The sequence below is a fragment of the Elgaria multicarinata genome, chromosome 3, assembly GCF_023053635.1.
Source record: "Elgaria multicarinata webbii isolate HBS135686 ecotype San Diego chromosome 3, rElgMul1.1.pri, whole genome shotgun sequence".
Lineage (NCBI taxonomy): Eukaryota > Metazoa > Chordata > Lepidosauria > Squamata > Anguidae > Elgaria > Elgaria multicarinata.
Genome location: NC_086173.1, coordinates 95,211,988 through 95,234,127, shown reverse-complemented (window position 1 = coordinate 95,234,127; position 22,140 = coordinate 95,211,988). Strand labels below are relative to the sequence as shown.

The 22,140-nt window shown below is 41.7% G+C and overlaps 1 protein-coding gene across 1 annotated transcript in view; it reads left to right on the top strand.

The window, feature by feature from the left end:
• The first annotated feature begins 285 nt into the window (after positions 1–285).
• Positions 286–22,140, top strand: part of RNF145 (ring finger protein 145) — an 80,225-nt gene continuing 58,370 nt past the window's right edge. Inside the window, exons 1-2 of the mRNA XM_063120933.1 lie at positions 286–606; positions 17,947–18,160. Coding sequence (XP_062977003.1) covers positions 17,977–18,160 — 184 coding nt within the window. The 5' untranslated portion in view covers positions 286–606; positions 17,947–17,976. The remainder of the gene's footprint in view (positions 607–17,946; positions 18,161–22,140) is intronic.

The following is a 22,140-nucleotide window of genomic DNA, read 5'->3' as shown; positions in this document are numbered from 1 at the left end:
CATGGATGAAGACGGTTGTCAGGAGGAGGCCTGCTGCGGCGGCGTATCTGCTCCGGTTTGGGATTGGGCCGGGGGAGGCGCACGGTTGACCCTCCAGGACGTTGGGTGCGGGAAAGGCGCTTGCAAGCACCGCGCTCCCCCAGGAGAGGGCGAGCCAGTTGCGCGCTCTCGCTCTCTGCCCCCTCCCTCCACGCCGTTTCCAGAGCCACGGCCGAGCCAGCGACTTTGTTTCGTTGGCGCCGGGCGCATGCGCCGTTCGGCGGCAGAGCTAGGGGGGCGGAGGCGGCTGGCTGTTCCCGGAGCTCGCAGGCGGCGCAAAGCGCAGCGACGCGGCGGAGCCATGGGTGCCCGTTAATGGGGAACGCGAACTCACTGGGGGCCGGCGCTTGGAGCCGTAGCGGGGCCGCTACCCCCACCACTATGCTGCCCGGGCAGGCCGATCGGTTGCCGCGACGCCAGTGCAGGCCAGGGACGGAGCCGCGGCAGCTTCTCTAGGAGCCTCGAGGAGGAGGCGGGGGAAGAAGAAGAAGAAGAAGAAGGAGCGGACGAGCCAGCGAAACAACCAGAAACCCCCCGGCTGGGGTGGAGACGGATCGCACGGCCCAGGTGACGGGGGAACCTTCCAAAGCCACCCGATCCCCCCTTTTTTTGCAACTGCATGCAACCCCCCCCCCCCGCTGGAGATCCTTCCGAACGCCCCCTCCCCCCGTGGGCTCTCTACCCCACCCCGGCTTCCTTTCCAGGATTTACCCCACCGCCCCCGCATCGCCCTGTTGCCTTCCGAGGTACTTGGATGACTGCCCCCTCCCCCGGCTTCCGTTCTGGGGAATCTTCTATGCCTCCTGCCAGCAAGGGCCTTCTCCAAACGCCAACGCCGCCCCCCTTTCCCACCCAAACTCCTGGCTCAACTGCTGAAATGGGTGGTCCCTCCCCGCATCCTCCTAAAGGCCCAGTGAAATTCCATTCCCCCACCACGCCGTCCTTGGAATGCTTCGCCCCCTAATTCACCCCCCCCACCCCGATAAGGAGTTGGGAAGCCTTTTAGTGTTGTAAACGCCTCCCCCCACCCCCGACTGGAACATAGATCTGTGCTGGGTAGTCCCCTCTGGCCTTTCCTACTGCGCTCAGCTCCGAAGGCGGCGGTAACGGCGGCTTTGGGCTGGCAGCGAGCTTTGCAAGGGGTTACTCGAGTTCAAATGCTGCTGAGCTCACCGGGGGCCGAAAGTGGGGGTGGGGTGTTGAGGGGGAGGGGGGGTTCTGCAGCAAAGACGTTGTAGATTAATGGAAAGTCTTGAATTGCAATCAGTAGCACGCGGTGGAGTGGAGGGAGATTCCTGACGTTACAAGGAAGATTGGGGAGGTTAATTGCAGAGAATCCCCTTGCCAAAGAATACGTTAGACTCTTGGATTGGAAACTTGGATCGTATACCCCCGGGAGGAGTTGATGAAGTGGCCGTGATGACCCTGGTTCCGGATTTGGTAGTTGTGTTCACTTGTGGGCCTCTGCTTCCTTCTGTGGTTTGGGTCTGTTTACATTCTGGTCTTTCCCAGAACGAGAGCAGCCTCTTGATCAGGAACTCGTTGAGTGGGAAGAAAAGCCCTGACAACCCAGGCCAGATCTACACCAAGCAGGATATAGCACTATGAAAGTGGTATGAAACCAGTATATAAAAAGCAGGAGCCACACCAAGCAGGATATAGTAGTATGAAAGCAGTATATGGTATGTGTCAATGGGCCCCAACAGTTGTCAGTGCATTTCAATACTGCTATAAAGCAGTAGTGTGGCTCCTGCCTTTTATATACTGCTTTCATACCACTTTCATAGTGCTATATCCTGCTTGGTGTAGATCTGGCCCCAGTGTCCATGTAATACGTTTACTCTTGGAAATCTCTCTACCTTCCCATCCTCTGTGTGTGAAACTCAGTGTGAAAGAGGGAAGTGGAGAGGCCCTGTTGTACGTAAAGCACATGCTTATGTAAGAATTATTCCCCTTTTTTCCATCTGTAGAGCAGGGCACTCTGCCTGGGAGTATTTCTCGTGTCACCAAATCGAATTCTCTTTGGAACCTTCTCTTCCCATCAATTAAACCTTGTAATGCTTTTTTTAAAAAATCTTTGCCTTTGGGGCTGCAGTTCCTTTCCATTTTCAAGGTATACTTTGACAGATGGGTAGTTATTGCAAAGCTGCCTCCATATCAGGTATTACTTTGTCCTCTGGCAAGTACAGGAAAGGAGCATGTGCTAGGGAGACAGACTGGTTTAGAGAAAAACGTGCCTTTAACGATAATTTAACAGGCTCCTGTGCATTAAAAGAAAAGATAGTGCTCTTTATATGCTAACGTTTTGATGGTGCTCTCTGGTTTGAACTACCAGTGTATGTTTCTGGAATAATCCAAAGACAGGGGCGATACATTGTATTTTCTTTTTTAGAGATGGGTTTAACATTTAAACTCTACTGTTAAAATATGGCAGAGAGTGTCATTGCTATTTTGTTTGTTTCTTACATTTATACCCAGCCTTTCCTCCAAGGAGGCCAAGTCAGTGTACATATTCCTATTCCTCTTTACTTTACCTTCATAACAACCCTGTGGCTAGAGAGATGCAGGGAGTTGTTGAACTTTATTTCTATCTAAACATCATAGGATTGTGTCTTTAGTTTTTCTTACTACACAGTATAAAAAACTGCAATTCTGTATACACTTCCTTATTAGTAAGCCCACTGAACTTAATGGAACTTACACTGCATAGCATCAGGCTGCAGATGAAATTATCACCCACATTGGTGGTTTAACTTTTAAACTTTTGCAAATATGAATTTTCTTCTGTAATTGTGGTACCCTCTAGCTTATTTATTTATAGAATTGCAATAAATAAATAATACCCTCTAACTTGAATCTATAGAGAGTATGAATTCTGAGAGGCTTCCAGTCATGAGCTTTGCTATTTTGCCATATGCTGTTTTGAATTTGTATGTACCAAAGTAGTTGCCAACTTTTTCCTCAGCAAAGCCTCTGCGTTCTGATAACGGTGTGTGAAGCAGAAATTCAGCAGTTGAAACTATTCCTAGAATTACTGGGAGACTCATCACTTGCTGCATTTCTGCTGGTTTTGCTGCTGTTAAATGCACAGGAGCCTTGCTGAAGAAAAAGTTGGCAATCATACTCACACATGACCGTGAACTTACATGGGATGAAACCCAACTCAATGGAGAAAGGCATATGATCGTCATAATAATGAATCTTTCCTACTTTTTCTTGTTTGCATTGCAACATGATATGTCTTTCAAAGGCAATGGGTTTTGTTTTAGCAGAAATGTGAGCATCTTTCATTATGGTTTTCTGTCTGCTTCCCATTGCACATTTTAAAGAGTGAGTAGAGAAATTAATCAGTCAAATATATTTAAATAGACACCAGAGAGTGGTTTTCCCCCTTGTTGATGGAAAGAGCTTATTTCAGTTCCTCTTCATGGCTCATGTTTCTGAGGAAGAATTTAAGAACTGCCGATAAAACCCAATAAAATGGTACTTTTCCTCACAGCGTGCACTGTGAAGAAAAGTATTGCTTTTCGGGTATTTTACAATCTGCTTTAGGTAAATGCACTCCACAAAATATCCATTGCACCCCTTGCCTTTTTGGTTCGTTTTAGTTAGTCTGCTGGTAGTTCAAACTATTTGAACTCCCATATATATATATATATATATATATTTACTCTGATTACACTTTTGACCAATGTGCTGCTCGATACTCTCATGTGTTCTTTGATTCCAAGTATCTGACTGCAGTGACTTCTTTTAAGCTGTAGAGTCAAATATGGTTTTAATTTGTACATGATTTAGATAAGAAAAATATTTGACAAGAGTGCTGTTCAATATGTACTGTGTTTACTCTAGAGTTGCCAAAGTTCTGCTGGGAAATAGTAGAAGGTTTGAATTTGGACAAATAATATACTTAATTCAACACATTCTTTACAGCCATGGTGTCTATGAGATGCCTTTGAATGCTGCAAAGTTTCTATTCATTTATATGAAGTTGTTTACAAATCACTATGGCTCAGTTCAGACAACACATTTCTCAACCTTGGTTTTAGAACTCCACTGTGGCGTTCTTATACCACCATTGAGAAATGTGTTGTCTGGCAGGAAACAGCATTTAACAACATATGCTAAGTTTGTTTTTTAATGGACCCCAGAACTGTTGTTGTTTAAAGTGGATACTGTTTTATACTGCTGTTTTTATATATTTTTGATGGTCTTAAATTTTGTATACTTTTTTTTTTTAATGTCCACTGTTTTTAACTTTTGTAAACCACCCAGAGAGCTTCGGCTATGGGGCGGTATATAAATTTAATAAATAAATACATTTAATTTAATAAAAATAAATAAATATGAAATTCCACACAACATATATATTGGAAAGCACTCCACACAGAACATCCACACTGTGCAGAGAAGAGTTTCTGCATAACCATTGTGTGGTGGGCTCCGTGTAGTTTTCCGTTGTGTTGCGTTGACTTTTTCCACTGGCTACAGAGTCCCCTAGCAACAGAAACGAAAGGAGCAAGTGCCACTCTAGGAGAGCTGCCGGGATTGGGTATTTTGCAGCAATGGCTGATGGGCTAGCATTGGGAAGACCAGTGGAGGAAAGAGGGTGAAGGAACTGTCAATCAAATGTCATGATGGATTTTACTCAACTCCGCAGTAGCCCATAGTCACACAACGGTGGAGTTAGAACATGTTGTGTGGAGAGTATCCCCTAAAAACTCAACCGCTGAGTGGAGTTTTCACACTGCATTGACTGACATGTTGTCTGAACTGAGCCTATGAGTTACGCCAAATTAGTTTTCTTCAGAAGTATTGGGAGTATCAGAACTGTGTTTCACAATACAGTGAGGCTGAGCTTCGCATGATTGCCAGTTTCTACTGCAGCTCTGTGAAATTTCTTAATTTTTGCAACCAGAATTATGATAGTTTCAGGCCATTTGCTTGTTCAGACAAGATCTCTTGAACTTGCATGTTAATTTTGCATGTCACATGTAGGAATGCCTGTACTTGTGCACATACAGAAGACCAATATGGATCTGTTTCTTAGAACTTGTTCGCATGTTGTTTCACCTGACTTATTTACTACTTTTGTGAGAGAATGCTGTACTCACACTAGCTTTTTTATTTTATGCTAAAATATTTTTATTTTGAAATATTTTATACCACCTGTCATATAAAACATTCAGGCAGTGTGCAAGATTAAAACCATAATATAAAAATATAAATGTACAATATAACTAAAACATAACTAGGGGCAGTATTTTCAGTTTTGGAGTACACACAACTCTTTTTTTCCCCTCCCAAAAAAGTTGATTTGTTATCTTTGGTGAGCTACCTCTTTCAAAACATAACAACGTGAATGTGAGTAGAGTACTCGCAAGATAAATCAAATAAATGTGCATGAGAGCTACTTGGCAGAATGTATGATACAGATGCATGTGTGGCAATCTCCAGAGTTTAATCTACAGGTCTGTGGATATGAACTAAGTGAGTGTAGCCTTTCTTATGCTAAACTGTCATTTCTTTTAAGGCAGCCTTCCCCACCATGGTGCCCTCCAGATGTTTTGGCACCTTGCATCAGTCCCATCCAACATGACCCATGCTCAGGATTGCTGAGAGTAGTCCAAAACATCTGGACAGCACCAAGTTGTGGAAGGCACTTTTAAGGCACAGGTATGCACATTAAGATCTTCCAAATATAAAACATGAAGTGACTCCCAAGAGGTCCTATCCTGGAGGTCAGTGTAGCATCCCTGGAGACCTGAAGTATTTCACTTCTTCGAGAGGCGTGGTAAAAACAAGAGCTGCAGGAGCTTTCACATTGTTAAGGCATTTCAGTACCTTATCTGGAAGTGCCTTCTGTAGAATGTGGCCAGCTTGCAGATTTCAAGGTTGCATGTAATTACTTATTGCTGGCTCTAGGTACAGTTTGCGTATGGCAAAAAGGGCTGTGACAGTGTTTCTCAGAAGGCTGTTTTTTCTGCAACAGATGTAACACATTTTACCACGCATTCTCTGACTGTTTCTGTTATCCTTTCTGAAATCACTTAGCTCTTTCTTCCAAATCTTAGTACAAGTAGGGCATTCCAGAGCAGGTTTTCTGTGGCCGTTCTTATTCTCTTGTTAGCTGAGACGCATGAAGCAGTCTAGCAGAACAGTCTTGCCAAATAGTCATTGATCAATTTCAGTTGTATTAGAAAAGGTTTCTACTGAATGTTAAGGGCACTGCGCTAACCAGCTGTGTATAGGGGAGTTGATTCAAATATTTCAACTCAGTGCGGTGCTAAGATAGTCTGGCAACGATGGCTGTTGCTAAGATAGCTGTGCTGTTGCATTGGTGTGGCATCCTCGATTGGAATGCCGCAAGTTGTACTAGTGCAGCAGTCCTCCCAAATGCTGATTTGCTGTTCCAGAAACTCGTCAGCTTGGACTTTGGGCCTAATCGCTTCCAGGCAGGATCTACGCTGCTGCTTTATAATGGTATTGACAACTGTTGGGGCCCATGATACATTCCACATAACGTTTTCAAACCATTTTCTACACTAAGCAGGAAATGACAAAGTGTTATATCCTCCTTAGTGTAGTTCAGGTGCTAGTTCGCCTGCCATAGAAAAGTTAGACTTTGGAGCTGCTAATAAACTCTGTTATAAGATGTTTAGTAATGCTTATGGTTTACAGTGCTTAACACCAGTTAGTACATTTTAATGACAGTCGGTTTGGGGCACCCAGGTTGCATTTCTTGCAGCAGCCCTTAATCCTAAATGGACCAAAATCTAGCAGTTTCTCTGAAATGGGTTAATTTCAGTGGGGGGAGGCGTTTCAACCTTTTAGAATGGTAAAAACTGGGAAACCACCAAATGATTGGTGTAAAGAACTATCTGGGGAGCCAACGAGGCCCTTACCTGTATGTGATGCCACTGATATTAGTGGGTGTATGTCTCACTAAAGGGGCATTCAAGATAGATGGTGATGTGAAAGACCTCTGCCTAAGATGCTGGAGACCCCCTGCCAGAGTAGGCAATACTGGGTCAGGTGCATAAATCATCTGGCCTGACAACTTCCTATGTTCACAGTTGGCACCAGAATAAACTATCATCTGCACAAAAATTTTCAGAATTGCACTAGTGGTCTTTACACTACTTGCTGCAGTAAGTAAACCCAACAGATATCCACAGCCAGTCCTGCCCCCCTAATGTGTATGATAGATGTGTTTGCTTGCAAAAACAAATGTATCTACACTTATACTCTCAAGTTTGCAATTGAAACATCAGTTGTATATCTAAAAACTACTAACGTATGGCCTAGGCAGTTTACATATGGCACAGTTGAATCAAAAGCAGATGCATGCTTGCAGTGGATTTACACACAAAATGGGCTGATACACATGAAAGCCAAACCATGGTTGTCCTTCGGCTTGTGTGCTCCTTTACTAATAGGGCGACCATATGAAAAGGAGGACAGGGCTCCTGTATCTTTAACAATTGCATAGAAAAGAGAATTTCAGCAGGTGTCATTTGTATATTTGGAAAACATGGTGAAATTCCCTCTTCATCACAACAGTTAAAGTGCAGGAGCTATACTAGAGTGACCAGATTTAAAAGAGGTCAGGGCACCTGCAGCTTTAACTATTGTGATGAAGAGGAAATTTCACCAGGTTCTCCATATATACAAATGACACCTGCTGAAGTTCCCTTTTCAATACAATTGTTAAAGATACAAGAGCCCTGTCCTCCTTTTCATATGGTCACCCTACCTTTACTACCTGGTTCAGGCAAACCATAGTTTGTTGTTATATCTGGTTTATGCTTGCCTTCCAAACAATCAGTAGGAACCAGTTTGTAACTGTACGTTTCACATTTTATATCTATTTCTGTAGCGTATTGGTACATACTGAATTATAGCATCAGCCCCAGCAATTCCCTCAGGTCAGGCTAAAATATTTTAAATTGGGTAGTTCTGTAATATTGTCCAGAGGAAAAAATATTAAGTAAGTTAAACTTAGAGGTGGTGACTTGCCTAAGGACTGCCCAGTGGATATCATGTTTTAGTGGGGACCTGGAATGAGTTGTCCATATCCCGATCTACTACTCATACCATACTGCCCTTTCTACATTTGTATTCTATAATAGCCCTATTCAGGCATTTTGCTTTAGAAAATAATGAACACATGAGAGGGGAGAGCAGTGACAAGCGAAATGCCCAAATAAGGCTAATGTAGAATATAACATGTAGGAAGGGTAGTTAATGATCTGGTTTGCACATAATGGCAGCAAATTGTGGGTTAATTCATGGGTTGCGTGCTGCCATCATTTTGAATATGCATTCTCCAATCAGCCCAATAGGTTGTCCTGTGACTCCAGACACTATGGGTTAATTGTGGGTTAACCCACAGTTAGCCTATAAATGGTTCTTAGGTTAACTGTAGGTTATTTTGCACCCTGGCAAACCATGGATAAATTATGTGCGAAGGGGACCAATAGATTAATGAAATCATTTACTCTGTTTTTGGTTGGATTGTCAAATGGTACTAGGGTTAACTTATTTGCTTTGAAGGTGGTCATATCACCTATTTCTACATGTGATCCTGCTGCTGTAGCTAAAAAAAATAATTTATATCACACCATGATATCTGTTTGAAAGATATGGCTTGTTTTCAGCAGCTTCTTATTAAAAGTATTTAATATTAAATACAAGTAAAACAAGTAAAAACATAAAAAAGTAAATTAAATTTCTAATAATTGTTTGAATACACTGTACTTTTAGTATACCAAATGTAATAATTTTATGCCATACCAACTTGGACATAATTATATTTTATGTTACTAAAGTAACAAAGTGACTCTCAATCTGTAAAAAGTGCTATTTTTGCATTATTTCCATTTTTCCAGAATTTTTTTTTTCCTGAAAAAAACCAGGGGGGAAAACGGGTTTTTTCCATGGCTTCAACATTTCTGGAAATTTTACATCTCTAGTTGCTCATTACTGACCACTAAATACATTTACTGATGGATGGAAGCCAAGGAGCAGAATAAGTGGCAAACAATTAAATACAGTTAATTTTGTGCATTCATTCTTACCACCATGAATGCACAAAACAGGTAGCAACATCTTTTCAACATGGAAAGATTAAAGTGATTTGAGGATTTTTATTTTATATATATAAAGATACAGTGATGACTACTACCTTACATGCTTTAAAAACGAATTATAGAAACCCATAGGGGGTGATTTTAATATATGAATTCCTACTGTTCTATTATAACATTCAAAGCAGCTAACACAAAACAGGAATAAAAATAATTAAATAACTATTATATTACATCATAAGAAAAACAAGGTGGCAATATGAATAAGTCATAACTAGTTAAAAAGAGCAACCAGAGATAAAAGGGCTGTGTGAATAGGTCTTTACGTACTCATTATGAACCAAGATAGCTAAATAGAATCTTCCAAGTTCATAAGCAGTAAAGCTCTGGAGCCAGTTGCTATGAACAGACAAGAGGGGATACCTATTACTAACAGGACCTATTTATGAGTTTCCGAAGTCCTCTGGCTAGCCACTTTCAGGAAAGAGAATGCAGATAAGAGTTGTACCACAAAACATCTGGAGGGCCACAAGTTTCTCACCTGATATATGCCACCAAGAACATATGCCTCCCCGATGAGGCTCGCCTGGCACCAACATTTTTATCTTTTTGGCGCCAGGTCAAGACTTTTCTCTTCTCCCAGGCATTTAACAGCATTCAACAACATATGCTAAGTTTTTTTTTTCATGAACCCCAGAACTGTTGTTTAAATGGATACTGCTGTTTTATACTGTTGTTTTTATATTTTGATGGTTTTAAATTTTGTATACTTTTTAATGTTCACGGTTTTTAACTTTTATCTATGGGGCGGTATATAAATTTAATAAATAAATAGTCTGCAAAGCTTCAGCAACCAGGGAGAGTAGGGTTAACTCTTCCCTCACCAGTTACAACCTTCCCCAAAACACTGTAACTAGGTTTCAAAAAGCTTCCACTGGACACATCTGGCCCACAGGCAACTTGGTGGATTCCATTCCGTTTATTGGTACCACTGGTCAAGTATTCTTGACTCATTTTTCCTTGCACGATCAGTGAGAGGGCACATGGATCAAAAGTAACAATAAACAGAAGCAGGGACAGAGGTCTATAGAAATTCTCTACCTTGCACGGGCAAATATACCCTCAGTGACTAGATTATCTCCACCAACAAACAAAATGTGAAAAGTTTGCCTCAAAGCAACTACTGACTGAAGATCAGAGTACAATCAATACTGCATCGCAGTGCAATCAATATTAAGGTCAATACTACATCTACTTGAGTATTGTCTACTCTTATTGAAACTCTGGAGAGAGGTTACTGATCGAGTCTTTCCATTGCCTAATACCTATCCTTTTAACTGGAGATCCCTGGAACTCAAGCTGCAAAACCAAGCATTTGCTCTACCATGGGCCTATGGTTCATGCACAGAACTAAGGATGCACCTACTGGCCATGTGTGAGAGGAGGAGTAGTTAACACATTTTGGCTCAGTTCAGACAACATGTTAGTCAATGCAGTGTGAAAACTCTACCCAATGGTTGAGTTTTTAGGGGGCACTCCTCACACAACATGTTTGAACTCCACTGTTGTGTAACGGTGGGCTACCATGCAGTTGAGTAAAATCCATCATGACATTTGATTGACAGTTCCTCCACCCTATCTCCTCCCCTTGTCCTCCCAATGGTATCCCATGCGAAAAAACAATCCCGGCGGCTCTTCTAGAGCGCACTCCCTCCTTTCACCACTCTTGCCAGAGATCTCTGTAGCCAGTGGGAAAAGTCAACATAATGCAATGGAAAACTCCACAGGACATGCGACACAGCGGTTGTGCAGGAACTCTCTTCTGAACAGCTCTGATATTCTGCGTGGAGTGTTTTCCAAAAAAACTCCACTGTTGCATGGAGTTTTCCCACCAGACAACACATTTCTCAAAGGTGGTGTAAAAACTCCACCGTGAAGTTCTAAAACCACCATTGAGAAACGTGTTGTCTGAACTGAGCCTTTGATTTGAATATAAAATATATGAATTATGGAAGTGCTTCTTTGCCATGCAACACAGCTTGGAAAATGACCATACGGTTAAACCTCAAGTGGAAAATAAGGGTTATGGACACCAACACTGCAGTTAAGGACTTGTCAGAATTTCCACTGCACATCCCAGTCATTGTTTCTTGTAGTTTACTACAGTAGCACAGTAATTTTTAAATATCAAAGTGGGACTGGTTAAGTGTTCACATTTCAGAAAGTTATTTAAGGAGGATGGTAGAAAACAGGTAGAAATCAGTGCTGTCTCCAACCTCTGATCCAGGGAACCAAATTACCTTGTGCCCCTCCCAGTCTCTATCTAGGGGTAATAGGATTGCTCCCTTATTCACATTGAATGCAGTGGTATTTTCTTCTAAGTAAAACATGTACAGGATAGTATTTTAAATACCAGGGAGAGAGGTTTCAGATCAGAATTGTTTTTTTTGTTTTTTAAAAATATTAGATAATAACTGGAGGGAAGAGTCATGTGAAGGGAACATGAAGTGTAAATCTCTCATGCTTCTCTAGGATTAGCACTCTGCTCAATTGACCAATCAGTTCACCATCATTTATTCGATCATGGTCAAATACTTCTAAATATTCCATTAAGCTGATAATGCTTGAAGAATTGACCTGCTGCAACTTAGCATAATTGCATTTTAAAAGTTTATTTTATTTCTGTTTTCACTTTGCTTCACTTACATTATCACTGGACTATTCACATTTATTGAAAACATGTCTACTAAGCCAATTATACATCTGCTTAGTTATTACAGGTGTGTGTATTTTAAAGTTAATTGCATTTCATAGTACCAGTTAACTGATTTCTTTTTGGTAATTAGTGTAAGTATCTAGCCTGTTCATGATTATAAAGACTCTCTCTTGTAAGAAAGCCAGTGCCTTACAGATATGTGACTGTACTTTGGCAGTGCTTGGCTGGCAAAATGCCCGAGACCTATCTCCATCCCATGCAAATGAGATCTTCTGCATCTTCTGTCAGCTGGGGGAAGATGCAAAAGATCTATTTTTCACAGGTCTGCAGTTAGGAAAAAACAGGAATGCGTCTTATTCCTTTTGTATAATTGTAACCTCCAAAGACATGGTCTGTCTTCATAGCTATCAAGCAGGAGAAGCAATAGGCCTCTGTAACAACAGCTGTTGGGCAACATGAATGAGAGGGCGTTATTGCACTCCTGTCCTACTGGCGGGCTTCCCTTTGAGGCAACTGCTTGGCCACAGTGGGAAGAGAATGCTGGGCTAGATAGGCCTTTGACTTGGTTCAGCAGGCCTCTTAGGTTCTTATCAAACATCAGATGCCTATCCCAATTTAGTTGTTTACTCTGGCCTTCCCCTGATTATGTTTTATTTATTTATTTATTTATTTATTTATTACATTTTTATACCGCCCAATAGCTGAAGCTCTCTGGGCGGTTCACAAAAATTAAAACCATAATAAAACAAACAACAGGTTAAAAGCACAATTACAAAATACAGTATAAAAAGCACAACCAGGATAAAACCACACAGCAAAATTGATATAAGATTAAAATACAGAGTTAAAACAGTAAGATTTAAATTTAGGTTAAAATTAAGTGTTAAAATTTTGAGAGAATAAAAAGGTCTTCAGTTGGCGACGAAAGCAGTACAGTGTAGGCGCCAGGTGGATCTCTCTGAGGAGCTCGTTCCACAACCGGGGTGCCACAGCGGAGAAAGCCCTCTTCCTAGTAGCCACCTGCCTCACTTCCTTTGGCAGGGGCTCACGGAGAAGGGCTCCTGTAGATGATCTTAAGGTCCGGGCAGGTACATATGGGAGGAGGCGTTCCTTCGAATAACCTGGCCCCAAACCGTTTAGGGCTTTAAATGTCAGTACCAGCACTGAACTGCTCTGGGTTGCAGCTGCAGTTGTGTTGTAGACTTTTAGTAATGTCTAGGCCAGATTTTTTTTTTAAATGCTGCTTGTTTGTTGTTTTTATGAATGTTGGCTCTTTTATTACTGCATCAGGTTTTTTATTACAATGCCTTTTATTGTTGTAAGCTTTTTTGGGAAGTCTTTTGCCCGAAAGGCAGCCTAGAAATAAATAAATAAATAAATAAATGAAAGAAAAGTAAAGGTTGCATTAACTGCAACTTTAACTTTCTCGTGTGTTGCGAATTCATGTTGAAAGTCAGCGTTTGTGGCTTTTCTGCCATCATCACTTTCATGCAACATGTAAACTAAAATGTATTCTGGAATGGGTTTTAACTGAATGACAGATTGATGTATTAATTTCCCTGGCTTCAGTTTGGCAGGTTGGGATGAGTCTTTGACATGTGGTCCCAGCTTATGTCACTGAACATTCCTGAGCCTTCTCTAGGCCATTTCTCTCACACCCATCTCAAATTGATGCTGACACATAAAAGGTCACACTGAATTCCCAAGAAATGGTGTTGCAAGCTTTCTTCTCGGTGGAACTGTTGAAGCTGGGATAAGAAGTTCTATTCGAGAGGGGTCAAAATGTTTACAATGCTTGTTTATAATATTAATAATAAAATGCTGGGAGTAAGCAATTGTCAAGGTTCTCTTCTGAGGGGAAAAATAACTGCTAGTTCTTTCTATCTTGTATTTATTTTTTGTTTTGGAGTTGTACAGCGCTATTCTGTGTATGTCCGCTCGGAAGTAAGTCCCATTGAGTTCAGTGGGATTTGCTGCCAGGTAATTGCAGCCTTATTATGAAAAGCCAGTACAATTTGTTAAAACTTTTTTCTGAGAATTGAAGTGGGCGTGCATTACCGAGAAGTTGTTGAAGGCTGTTCAAAGTGTCAGGCTGCTGAGCCAAAACCGAGAGAGGAGTGCCTGAAAGTTCTCATCTTGAGAGGGAACAGTGGTGGGGCACTGTGAAGGAGAGTGCGAGCTTACGTAGCTTGGGTGGCTCTGAACAATAGGCTGTTGTCCATAGTTGAAGGAATGTGTCTCCATCACCTCATCAGTTCCCCACCCCCTCTGACAACTGGCACAACAATGTATCTCTAGTTATGGATGAAAATTTCAGTGGCTGTTTGCAATTGTTCTGAGGCAAACCAGATACTTGAAAGCATTTTGTGGGACTAGATTTTAACAAGCCTTTTAAAGCTGAAGAGGGTGCTGCTTTGACGTTGGCAAGATCAGCTATGCAGCTTTTTCGCATAATCAGTTTAAAGAGAATTTGTGGCATTCCCCCGCCTCTCCAAAATACTGTCGTACTACTGCTGTTATGTCCCATCAGGGGTGGGCAACTCGTGTTTTAGACTATAACTCCTATCAGCCCTAGCCAGAATGGCCAGTGGTCAGGGATGTTAGGAGTTGTAGGCCAAAACATCTGGAGGGCCAATAGTTGCCCATTCCAGTCTACAAGTTTTTGGTTTTGAGATGGTTCTGCTGCACTGTATTGCATCTTTCTCTCAACATTACTGTGATTTTAAGAAATAATAGTATTGTGGATGGGTGGGTTTTTTTTAGAGGGGTTCATATAACCTAGGGGTACACAACCTTTTTAACCTTGGCAACCGCAGGTAATGCTGGCACAGGGTCCACACACACACCTGCACACACATCTCAGTGATGCTGATACAGATCGCTCTGTATGAAGGTTGCTGGGGACGGACTGGAGAGCATTATCTACTGCTGCTACCAGTGAGCAAAGTGCACTGTGTATCAGTATCACTGGGAGTGGGGAGAGGACCAGGGTGTGTGTGCAATTAAGGCCTCGAGGCCCGCAGTTCATGCACTCTTGAAATAATCCATCACCTCTCTCTGGTGATTAATCTCTAAAGAATTAATCAAATGCCTTTTATTCAGCCAACCTCCATGGGCTTATGGCATCCCCTGAATATTGTGAATAGCATAATAAGTTAGGTTTCTTTTTTATGGATGACTCCTAGTCTGCATGGGAGTGGCATTACTTCATATAGATTGGTCTGTTGCAATGAGATCGCCATCCAAACTATTGGGGTTTTGTTTTATTTCACATCTATTTGAAATTTCATTGGCCCTGAATTATACTAATTTCCTGGCCCTGAAAAACTGTTATATATTCTTACCCTCGGGGGTTTATTGCTAGTCTTGGACTCCGGTCACATGTATCAGTTCCTGGTAATTTTTTTCTGATTAGAAGCCATGTTTTTGTGGAGCTAACATATTATTTAATGCATTGATTCCTAAGTACCTTGTAATCCACAGCAATAAATTAGCTGTCCAGGCTGCCAAAATATGACACTTACCTGTTAGACATGCTCCCCATGCCTTCTAGAGATCTTAAAGCTAAACTGGTTTCAGGGGTGTGGGAGCTGTAGAAAATGAAAAGTATCATAAACAAAATATTTGAGCCTAAACCTATAATATAGCCACAAAGACTTTTCTTAAGGATTGCAGGCAGGAAGACATCCCGACTAGATTGAGGCTGGGATTTTATTTATTTATTATCAATACTTATTTACTGCTTAATATAAGAAAATATTTGAGTGGATGAAGGGCCCAATACACAATGCTTGTAATATTCATTTAGCACTTAAGCTTTGTTGCTTGCATGTCTCCAAGGACCAATGGGTTTAGCTAGGTTTTGTGGTAAAAGCAAAAAAAAAAAAAAAAAAATCATTTGCTTCTGGAAACATGAAAACAATTCTATTGTTCTTTCCATTTTAAGATCTTGGAGGAAATTCTGTAATTACTGGCTTCATGGGTATTGGATAGTAGGATCTCTATGAGCAATATTGTTTTGATGATTTAAAAAATTAACTTGGAATGCATCCCATATATTCTTCTGGGTTCGGTGCAATATAGCCTGCCTGACCCTGTGCCATGACTATCTACCTACCTGTTAACTCAGTTAGGTTGCATGCTTTGCTTCTTGCCTTCATCGGTGTTCTTTTGGCACACCCAAATCCCAGCAGCTCCTTGTGTGTACATCCAAATGAATGCTAAATTTCCAAACCATCCACACTCATGCACACCACAGTGGAACTTGTATCTGAAAATAGTTGTGAAGATGAGGGATTGCAAGTGAGGAGATGGAGCCCATAATACAGTGCTCAATGTTAACTGAGTCCACAATGCAGTCTTAAATGTACAGCAGGAAAGAGAGATAACATAGTGTGGCTTTATCAGTGGGCACAGACCAGTTTCTGGTTGACCACCTCCCACCTGCTGGTTACTGGAATTCTTGCAACGAATGCTGTACTAGGTGGCTCTTAGTCTGATCCAGCAAGGCTCTCCTTATTTTCATAAGCAAGAATGCATATTAAAGGATTGCTCAATACTGATTACTTACACCATAGCTATTCAGAGATCCTAAGTGTGTACTGTTGATTTATACTGTTTTCAAAACACATCAGTGGAATGTGGGAATACTAGTTGTTCTTAAAATTGACTGTGTACGACTGAAATCAGCTTACTCTTGCCCTGCCGCATCAAATGCAGAGCAGGGGTAGGCAACCCAGATCTTTTGACTACAGCTTCCATAAGCCCCAGCCAATGGTCAGGGATTATGGGCTCTCTAGTTAAAAACATCTTGAGGGCACCAGGTTGTATGTCCCTGATCTAGAGAGTATGGAATGCCTTTTTGACATTAGCTAGGTTTTAAAATTACAGTGGAAACTCTTACTCCTTTTTCATTACTTTGCATTAATGTTAGCATCATGCTATTGCAATAGGATATTCTCCCTCTGCCCTTCCCCCTGCTGCCCTCCATGCCACCCAGAAATTCAGGCCATGGGATTTCCCAGCCTTCCGGAGCAGATTTTGAGCATGCACATTGGGCAGAATCTCCCTCACCTGCACACACTCTCTTGCTTCCACTGATGGAAGCAGTTCTGTCAGAAGAACGGCACCATTGGATCCAGTCCTTAATTTTTAATTGGTTACAACTATATCTTCCTTAGATTTAAAAACCAGTGATAAGCTCAGCTGTAAATATCTGTTTTGTGCAAGAAAGATAGTATGTTTAAAAATAAAAGTCAGTGTTCTGTCCATGCAAATGAATTCTGTACATAAAAGTTTAACTGGAGCTATAAGTTGGGTTAATTTATATCTCCATCTAAAGCCTTTCCCTGAGTGAGCAAATACAGTGTCCATGTCATACAACAGAGCATCCATGTTGACCATAACTGGCTCTAAATATCAGTTGCTGGAGAGTACAGCTAGGAGAGTGCTGTTGCACTCAGATCCTGCTCATGGGGCTTCCCAGGGCCATCTGGTTGGCCACTGGGGGAAACAGTCTGCTCAGCTAGAAAAGTCCTTGGGCTGATCCAGTATGACTCTTCTTACGATTGAGCAATTCTTCTACTTTGCTCTGCCATCATGTGTCCCTTTAGTGCTGTCAGTCCATCAAATATTGTGTGCATCCTACTGTATGTTTGTTTGTTTTTAAAGGCTTTTTATTATGCTGTGAATTTCTTTCATTTATTCACTTCATTAATCGCGCTAGAGTAAATTGCTGTCAGGGCAAGGTTCATAAATACAAATTAAACGCAAATAAAATACGCAAACATAGACTAAAATTGCACCATCAAACAATTAAAACTAGTTGAGACAGAAACGTAACAGGCAACAAACACCTATAAGGATCTGTAAAGATCTTTAAATTTTCAGACCTATAAAACTACTTTAAAATACAAGAAGAACATGCAAGAACTGATGGGGAAGACCCCTGCCTGAGACCTGTTTCCAGTCCGGGCAGATTACTGGTCCATGGCTAGATGGACCAGTAATCTGCCCAGGTGTAAGGCAGCTGCATAACTTTTAATGCCATGGCGGATACTTTTGGGATCCTGGAACTAACTTGCTGATTTCTGCTCTTTACAGTCTGCTAGATCTTCATTGATAAGAAACAGAATGGCTGCAAAGGAAAAGTTGGAAGCGATGTTGAACGTGGCCCTGCGGGTCCCAAGCATCATGCTTTTGGATGTCTTGTACAGATGGGATGTCAGTTCCTTCTTCCAGCAGATCCAAAGAAGTAGCCTGAACAACAATCCCCTCTTCCAGTACAAATACTTGGCCCTTAATATGCATTATGTGGGTAAGTACGCAATGACTTAGCGAAAGCAGATATCTTCCCTATTACTATTATTATTACACTCTCACTGAAGTAACCTGATAGATTAAAAACACCTAATGATGGATGCTGTCTTAATAGAGGCTAATAGTCAAAGCAACAGCATTGCTAATATTCGGGGGTGGGGGTGGGGATTCGCTAGTGTTCTTCCTCATCTGCAACTCCCAGGGTGGGAATGGCAGTTAAGCACATGCATGTATGCACACAATGCACATGTGGACACGTACATGCTCCCCTCCAACTCATGCAGGGAGTTATCAGGAGAGGTAGCTGCTGTTAAGTCTATTAGGAGAGCTAGTGTGATGCAGTGGTTAGAGTGGACTGGAGACCCAAGTTCTAGTTCCCATTTGGCAATGAAGCTCACAGGGTGAATTTGGGACAGTCACTGACTCTTAGCATACATCACAGGGTTGTTGTGGGGGGGAAGTGAAGAGGTTCATGTACACTGCCTTGGACTCTTTAGAGAAAAGGTGGTGTATAAGTATAACAGATAAATAATAAATTAAGCCTGGTAGGACAAAAGACTCTCAATCCATGTGGGCAGCCTCCATAGTATAATATTTTAATTACCTTGCAAGTGGTTCAGTGACACACACTCGCTGCATTCTGAGGCTTATGTTTTCAGGGCAGTGAATGTGTGTTTTAAACCACTTCTGCAACACTTAAAATGTTACATCTGCTCTTTCTTTCTTTCTTTCTTTCTTTCTTTCTTTCTTTCTTTCTTTCTCACTACATTTTCCAAAGTGAAGTCAGTAGTGCTGGCAGGACACTTCCTCTCTGTCTCTCTCTCCCTACAAAGTGAGTGAGTGAGACAAAGACTGTGCCACATTTGCCTGGCTGATAAAGATATAATGCTGAACTACATGAATGAGTCTTGAACTCATGCAATCCAACCTCCCTTCTCCTGGAGTGCAGCCACGAGAAGAAGATCAGAAGCATCTGTTTCCATTTTCAGCTAACCACAGTTTGTTGTTATATCTAAACCAGCCAACTTTAAACCATGGCTTATTATCCTGGCTTGTTCAGATAAACCATTGTTAAAGTTTATGGTTCATATATAAAAACAAACTGTCATTAGCTAACGCTTCCTCCTCGCAGTCACACCAGAAGAGAGGGGAGTAGGATTATTATTAATAATAATAATAATAATAATAATAATAATAATAATAATAATTCCATTTATATCCTGCCTTTTTTCCTCCAAGAAACCCAAGGCAATGTACATAATCCCCCTCTTCTCCTTGTTATCCTCACAGCAACAACCCTGTGGGGTAGGTTGGGCTGAGAGTATGTGACTGGTGGTTTTCCATGGCTGAGTGGGAACTAGAACCCGGATCTCCTGACTCCCAGTCCAACACCTTAGCCCTACACCACACTGGCTCTGTGTAAGATCCTGCCAGGCTAATTTCCATAGTGCTAAACTGTGGCTCAGCATTACATCCAAACCAGACCATAGTCTCCAGTTAGATGGGTACATTCTTCCAAATGAAGCCCCTCTATACAGACCAACTTGTGAGACCGTTTCACTTTCTACCTCCCCGTCCTTCCCGAAAGGACAGAGAGAAAGGAGCAAGGATGAATTGTATATGTGTAATGGGAGGGAAAAGCTGTAACAGATAAATTGACAAAGTACAAGACCTGTATCACATTTTACCCATTCAACTTGGGTCTAAAAAGTACTCAAGTTTAAATCAGGACTGTCAAGCGTTTCCCAATGTGGTCTGCACCACCCTAACCACACTCCACAAAAGTTACTGAACTAACTCCATGGCTAGGAAGCATTAGGGGTTGACCTACCAATGGCTGCTACTGCATGCTTCATCATCGGTATCTGAGGCACGCCTTTATTTAAATTAGCGACATGGCTGTCAAGAAGTGCTCTGTGTGGAATTTGCTTACACGCCTGGAATGTGAGGAATGGATGATTTTTTTTTCACTTATCCAGTGAAAAGGAGTGGGTGGGAGGGCTGTTTATGTTGGTAAGCTGCAGGAGGAGGGAGCTGCTTTGACATGCGAGAGGATTTGGGAGGGCAAGCAGTGGCACATGGGAGTGTCCAAGATGACAGAGAGTTGAGAAGTGCAGGAGATGCTCAGACTTGTGTGGGTGTGGAGTGGTGATTTAGAGTCAACAGTGGTGCTGATTAAAGCGATTCTGTCAGGCAAGATGTGAAAAGATGGAACACTGGCTTTGGATGCCAAGGAGCATTTTTCAACACTGCTGTGACGACATCCCCCCTTCCTCATGCATGTTTTGGTGTAAAGTTATGGGTGTGACCCCTGAGCATCTCCTGAGTAAGAAGGTTGGCTCTCCAACCCATGGGTTTCACATGGTTTCAAAGATGAAATACACATGTTGCGTATTTAAATAGCTGAGGTTTCCTACAATAAGCATATTATTATTATTATTATTATTATTATTATTATTATTATTATTATTATTATTATTTTATATAGCACCATCAATGTACATGGTGCTGTACAGTGTAAAACAGTAAATAGCAAGACCCTGCCGCATAGGCTTACATTCTAATAAAATCATAATAAAACAATAAGGAGGGGAAGAGAATGCAAACAGGCACAGGGTAGGGTAATAGCATAGAATTAACAACTGGAAAATGATCATGCCCCTGCATCTGTGCTCGATGCAGAGACTGGGGAGAACTTTCCTTCAGAATATTAAAGCTCAGGGTCATTCGATCATATTGGCTGGCAAAAAGTTCAGGACAAAAGGAAGTATTACTTCACATAATGCACACTACAAGATGTGGTACTGGCTTCTAGCTTGTATGGCTTTATCAAAGAATGAGATACGTCACAGAGATTTATCACTGGCTGTTAGCCATGATGGTTAAATACAAGATCTGTATATTCAGTGGCAATGTATTACTAGATTCTGGGAACCAGCAACAGGGGAGGATTACATTCATCTTGCTCCATTTATGAGTTTCATGGTGGCATCTGGTATGCCGTAGTTAGAGGTACAGTAGATGGATCATAACACCAAAGATTAGATGCAATAAAGACAGTTTTGCTGTTACACATTTTATTCTGTAGTGGGTTTAAAAAACAACTGTGTTTTAATAGTACTAAGGCTGTTTCTAAGAGATCCAGTGAACTATATAGTAAGATTCACTGCATTTTTGCCCAATTCATCAAAAGAGATTTTTGCCATTTTGCCTATAATGGCATAAATTCTTCATTTATGCCATTATAGGGCCCTTGGTTTTAATGACACTAACCTTTAGAATTGGGGCTCCAAGACATTGGAGAGAAAGAACATGGCGGCTGTTGCAGAGCCACCTGGCCCAGGGCGCTTCCTTTCAACATCACATCATTGAAAGAAGAAAAGTTGTGCTGGCTCAGGCAGGATCTCACCCTTCACTGCTTTCAAGGACCTAGTGCTGAAAAGTGATACAGAGATCTCCCAGGTGGTTCTGCAACAGCCACCATGTTCTTTCTCTGCTGCTGCTGTTTCCTGTCTCCGTTGCTGTCAGTAAGCTTACAGGGCAGGTGCTTGTTTTGCCTGCCCAGGAGGCACTGTTGGGAGGCACTGGGTTGAACTGCCTGTCCAGGAAGTGCTGTCTGTAGGGAGGGCAGGGGATGGATCACCCACCTAGGAGGTCTGCCTATAGCCGCTACAATCCTGGCTCCATGCCTGGTGGGACATCTCTGGTTTTTCAACCTAATTCAGCCACTGGCAAAAATACGAAGTCCATGTTACACAACGGAATATGATGGTTGGATAAATAGTTCTGCTATCTCAGTATAGGAGTAAAACCCTGATCAGACTCCCAGCTGCAGATATCTATTAATTTAGATTTCATCCTCCTTGCTCCAGAACATTGCTGCTTTAGCGGTATTGGTGAGAATGAGGTTCATTATAGATTGGCACTTCGGCATAGCATATCACTTACTTTGGGTGATCATTGTCTGGGCTTTCCAAA